This window comes from Thermobia domestica, chromosome 11, assembly GCF_964235325.1.
Source record: "Thermobia domestica chromosome 11, izTheDome1.hap1.1, whole genome shotgun sequence".
NCBI lineage: Eukaryota > Metazoa > Arthropoda > Insecta > Zygentoma > Lepismatidae > Thermobia > Thermobia domestica.
Window position 1 is genome coordinate 260,842,949 of NC_137464.1, and position 6,075 is coordinate 260,849,023.

At 37.8% G+C, this 6,075-nt stretch overlaps 1 protein-coding gene across 3 annotated transcripts in view; it reads left to right on the forward strand.

Annotated features, from left to right (window-relative positions):
* Positions 1-5,169, forward strand: part of LOC145664998 (uncharacterized) — a 93,188-nt gene extending 88,019 nt beyond the window's left edge. For all 3 annotated transcript variants that reach the window (XM_081732182.1, XM_081732183.1, XM_081732184.1), the window contains one exon: positions 2,295-5,169. In XM_081732182.1, the coding sequence (XP_081588308.1) occupies positions 2,295-2,923 (629 nt within the window). In that variant the 3' untranslated portion in view covers positions 2,924-5,169. The remainder of the gene's footprint in view (positions 1-2,294) is intronic.
* Positions 5,170-6,075: the final 906 nt, after the last annotated feature.

Below are 6,075 nucleotides of genomic sequence, written 5' to 3' on the forward strand. Positions count from 1 at the left end.
CGGCCAATGCGGTGAAGACGACATTGCAGCAGTTTCGGTGGGAAACGCTGGAACATCCACCGTACAGTCCCGACCTTTCACCGTGTGATTTTCATGTGATTGGACCTCTCAAACAAGCTATTCACGGACATCGATTCGCAACGGACGACGAAGTGTGTGACTGGGTCCAGGCCAGGATCCAACAGCAGCCTACTAGCTTCTTCAAAGATGGAATCGACCGGCTAGTGTCGCAATGGGATAAATGTGCCAACAGTTTTGGCGACTATTTTTAAGTATGTGTACTGTGTATCATTACAAGTGTGAGTATGTGTACTGTGTATAACTACATTTTTGAGTTAATACAATTGTTACCGTTACTTTACACAAGTGACCGGGTTTCATTTGAATGCCCTTATATTACAAACAACATATCTTGGAATTTCTTAGGTAAGATCTGTATCATTATTACAGAGTAAGTTTGTTCCAAGTAAATCGGTATCTAGTAACGGTCAACACAAATAAAATGGCATGTATATTGTAACGATTATAAAATATTTTAAGTGTTTGCTCAGAAATATATAATACAAAATATTTAGTTACTTAATTTTAAGAAGATAGTAACAAAAAAGATGTAAGAAGAATCGTTCTTGCCTGCGGAAGCTGAAGCTCGACGATGTTTATCAAAGTAGTCGGAGGAAATACTGGTTCAAGTATTGATCCAAATAGAGTTTAACGCAACTAAAGTAATAAGTTTTAATTCCATTTCATGGTAGTATTAATTCAAGCTTCGAATAATCATTCAAAGTTCGGAAACTCGGCTCATATTTCCATTACCAAAGTCTTTCTATTTGAACTGTGCCCCTTTCTGCGCTGCTGTCAATGTGTGTTTTCCCGTACCTCCCTCAAAAGAGGAGGGACAAGTTGCTGTGGCCGAGATCTTTCAATTGTTGGATGCGGAAGCGTTGCCAAAATGAATTATTTCAAACGAACTTCGCTGTGCGCTGTCGTTGTTAGCCATTCTAAGTAGCCTACGATCTTCACTCGTCAAGACCAAACGACTGAATGGCAAATTAGCAACACAGCTGAGGTAATTCACTTCTTTTACCTAAACAAAGGGAGGGTTTCCTCCGTAAGACGGCGGCGGGGATGGGACTGAAGTATGTTTCACATATTTTCCGAGCGCACACCTGAGATCGACAGGCTCTATGAATATTTTAAAGCACGGTGCACAACCACCTTCAAAATAATCCTCTTGAGTGGTGGTATACGTTTACTAGCGTTGGTAAAGTTTCTGTTGTTTTATCCAAGGAAATAGTTAAAACTCGTAGTGGGTTAAATCGGGTAAATAGGTTGGATGTTGAAGTGCGGACATTCTATATTTGGCGAGGAACTCGATGACAAGCACGAATCGGTGGACAGGAGTATTATCATGAAAAAGATACTATTGCCCACTTCGCCAGATCTTCGGCCTCCTTCAAAGGTAGAAAATATTCTTATACGCGTACAGCTCGTTCTTTACTGTTCTGCCTTCAACACAATTTCTTAAGAATCAAAGAAAAATAGAGCATGGCTTTCCCTTTACTTAGATCCTATTGTATTTTATTCGAGATCATGAGGACGGTGATGACTTTCACGCTTGGATTGAATATGAAGCAAGTAGTATCATTACACTTCATCACCTGTGATTATCTCCCCTAAAAAGGATTGTTCACTGTCAGCTTTCTCGATCAACTCTCCCCAATATTTATATCAATTTCTCCTTTTGTACACATGTTAAGCTTTAAGGAACAGAACAGTGTGGACACAAAAGATCTCAGTCAATATCTGGCGATTCTTGCTAATATCTGATTGAATTGTTAAAAATCTTATCACTTCGTTTCAAAGTACTTCAGTAGCTGACTTGTCATTATGTATGTTGACGAGCTTTCCGGGAAAGGGGATTTAAGAAAGCATCAACCACGCCTGTTAATCACTTTGGAAACGGCATTCTAAACTGATCAACATGGAACTAAGTGCGTCTCGTCCCACTTTTTTCTTTTAAAAGAATCAAATAATAACCGAGGCTTTGTTAGGAGCTCAGAGTAATGTATCACGTTTCCATAGTAAATAACTCGTTATCGCGGCTTCGAATAAGCAGTGCTTTGAGCATCAACGTATGTCTTTCAAATCACTATTAATATCTCGTGTAGAGAGAAAGAACTGTAAGTATTCCCTTAAAGCGTTAGAGGGTTTCGCAGCTTTTCAATTGCCCTATTCCTGCAATAAATATTATCTTTTATTAGCGATACTTATTATTATTTGGTTTTTATTTCCAGGTCGTGTACATATTAAAGCTGAACCTCCAGAAGAAGGGCCATCGTCAGAGATGCTGGTACTAAACAATGCAAAAGAAGAGCCAGGTGGAAGCACATCGGAGAAAGAGGAGGCTGAAGATTTTAGTGATATTTGGGAGTTGATTGCTAACGAAATGGCCGAGTTAGAAGAAGTAGAACTCTCATCGCCTGAAGAGGAGGAAACTCAAAGAGAGGACTGTAGTGAACCCAAAACGATAAAACTTGATCCAGAATATTTAGATGAAGAGTCGTCGTCTTCTGATAATGAATTGAATCCACTCGATACTCTAGAAGCATCGACTTTGTTGGCGTCGCAGTCATCTGTTACTGAAGATACGTCCAATGAATCTGGAAACAATAGTCTCCCAGATACTGATAATGTTAGATCCTCTTCCGTAGAGGAGTTTTGTTTAAAGTGGAACGTGGATCCTAAAATGATAATGGAATTCTTAGAACAAGAGGCTGAAAAAGTGGACGATTTCGTTTATAGATTATTTAACGTGTTAGAAGAACAAAACAAACTGCGTGAAGATCTCCTAAGATTATTGCAAACATGTCTCACAGAGAATCCAAGAGCAGGTCAATCACAAATTGAAAATAGCGACGCGTAGTTAATTCATGTAAAAACAATTGTTCGTAAATTCAATAGTTATTTGTCATTAATTATACACAAACATGCGTTTTGAGAAAACAACGAAATGTAAAGATAGAAAAATGAAGTGAGTGAAGACGATATCTAACATCTAACAGGGTCGGCTCTAGGTATTTTGACACCCTGGGCGTGTTGCCTCTAAGAGATAAGGCGGGCTGGTAAAATGGGAAAGGAATGCAAAGTTGCCTAACTAATTCAAAGATTTTGTTTAAAGGTAAAGGGCCTTTACCTACCCATGCATTGCGTTCCTAATCTGAACATAAGATAATGTCATTTTGATTTCGATCAAGTACACGGTGAAGCTTGCTACCATGCCATATCATAGATACCATAATGGTAGCTAGCATTAATACTCTTAGATAGCTTGTTGGATTAGGATTAGGAATTAGATGTATGGGCTTTTGGCATCTGTGGTCATGTTAGCCTGTCATGTGTGAAGGATGACGTCCTTCGACAATCACACTACTCGGGGAATTGAGGAGGTAAAAAGGAATGTGGAAGGAAGGAAGCCGCCTGAGACGGTTTTGGTAGGTACCATCTCGGCATTCCTCTGGTGTGAATGAGAGAAACCTCACTGAAGTTGGCAGGGCTAAAAAATCTTTTACACTTGTATGACCAACTGTTCGCACTGGGAATCGAATCCGGGACAGCTTGCTTGTAGATTGTGATAATTTTCCTCCTATTAATGTTACAAACTCCACAAGGCAAAGGAAAAACTCACCTGCCGCGTCGTACCTAAAATTTGCCGCAGTAGGCGGCTCGCTAGTTCGCCTATATAGACGAGCCAGTCTTAATATCTAACAAAGGTCATGTTGTTTCAATACATTGCAAGATTTTGTCTTAAAACCGAATGTTTTCCAGAAGATTGTAGCGAAAAAGGATAGATTTTATATAAACATGAGCTTCTTTAGACGAAGATACCCGGAAACGCTTTATAAGTTTGTTTGTATTTCACAAATAAATGTTTCGGGAGTGACTGGTGCACAACATGATTTAGTTTTAAGAAATTATACCGAGAAAGTTTAGTGCGGTGATCCCTACCTTTTATTAATGTAAATATTCCTCCTATGTTCTTCGCATCTTGGGAGCAGCCATTTTCCTTTCCTAGAGGCGACTCACATTCCATACTTTCACAACTGTCGCTTTAGATTTCAATGTTTTCTATATGGCAAAGCACATGCGGTTCAGGTCTGGGTGATTGTGGTTTCTATTCCATAGACTCTTCTCCCAACAGCGTGCTTGAAAACCATATGAATCAACCAGAGATATGATTTCAGCATAATGACATAACACTAAATTCTAAACTTGATCGACCCCATCCGTCTGTTTTGACTGTTTTCGTTAATATTAGCATGCCATAAAATCACCGGACGAAGTTTTTGTCTAAAATCCGGACACTATTCATGTTATCTCCTATCCGTACCCCTACACACACACATACGAATATATTTTTGAGAAACCTTGATCTTCATTTTTTTTTATTTATTTATTTATTTATTTATTTATTATTCATAACTTGTAGATAGTAAGCAGAAAACAAATCAACAGAGGCGATAAGTATATGGTCAGTAAGTCGGAACTCTTCTTATCCTAAGTGAGATTAATGGCTCACATAATCTCCAATAGATCATCATTAAGACTGAGTAATTTGAAAGCCTGTGATATGTTTCTAAATACTAACCCATCCAGATACTTTACGAGTAAACCCATTCAGTATATTCTGTTGCTTTTATAAAATAAATGTTATTACATAATTTAATTCTTAGTTTGAAACCATACACAAAAACAATGGTTTGTTGGTTCAAATACAGTCAATAATCATTAAAGATTATTCTAAACTTTAGAAATTTAATCCTATTTCTATTGAGATATGAGGCGTCAAACAAGAGAAGGCGCAAAGCTACAAATGTATGCAGCATGCCCTATGTACTATTGTTCACTGGCCTACCACCTATTAGTCTTTTCTCATTGGTAGGCTTGGTTGTGATAAAGACTTAAATAGGAAAACAGTTGCAAAGACATTTGTTTCTTGTTTTCTCGATTGTGGTTTTGCTTTTTCTTTCTTTAGATATATTAACGACTACTGTACATAATATTTGTGTAAATATATATGTGTAACATAATGTATATGTAAATCATTTTTTGTATTGTACATTATTACTGATTTGTTATTGTAATTATCGAGAAAGAATTCTGATCCTTTGATGATTGTGTTTTATTTACTATTATTTTATGTTTTAACAAAGTAGAGAAAATGATGCTCACCAAAAACATGACATATGATTACGATTTAAGTATGAACTTCCTCTTCCCCTATGCATCCTCTTGATATTAAAACAAGTCATTCAAACAGTGCGAGGGTAAATAAAAAATTATCCGCAATTTTGACATTCCTTCATGTCCTCGCATATTTTATTGTTATGCTGTTGTGGTCATGCTATGAAAGTTTGATCCTAATTCCTCCATTTGTCTTCCTTTTGTTGCAGATAAATCATGGCCGCTCTATTAGAAGCAAGGATATTATAAAATAGAGGACCTGCCCATACAACAAAATCGTGAAGCTATACGTCACAGCTTCGCCACACCTACTCTGCCCACTCCGAGCCACTAAGATCGGCATGTTTCGAGCTAACAATCATTTCGGAAACGAGAGTAGCCAATCAGACGTGATGCCTCAGACGATGCACGGTTGTCTTTTTGGCTTTATTGAGTTCATATGATGAAGATACGTATGAGCAGATCCTCTATTTTATAACATCCTTGATTAGAAGTTTGTACTAATCAGGAACAACGAGCAGTGATCCGGTTTTTGTGATCGGAAGGTGTATCAGGGGCCGCAATTCATCAAACACTTTCGGCATAATACGGGAGCATTGTCTATGGTTCCTGATACACCTTCCTATGTGGTGCAAACTTCTAATGGGGCAGCAGTGATCTATCTACAACCAAAGGAAGACAAATAGAGGAATTAGGATCAAACTTTAATAGCATGACCACAACAGCATAACAATAAAATAAACGAGGACAGAGGTCAGTATAGACAATGTAAGACGAATTATGTCAAAATTGCGGATTTACGCTCGTAGATTTCGATTGATTATTAAGTTTCTT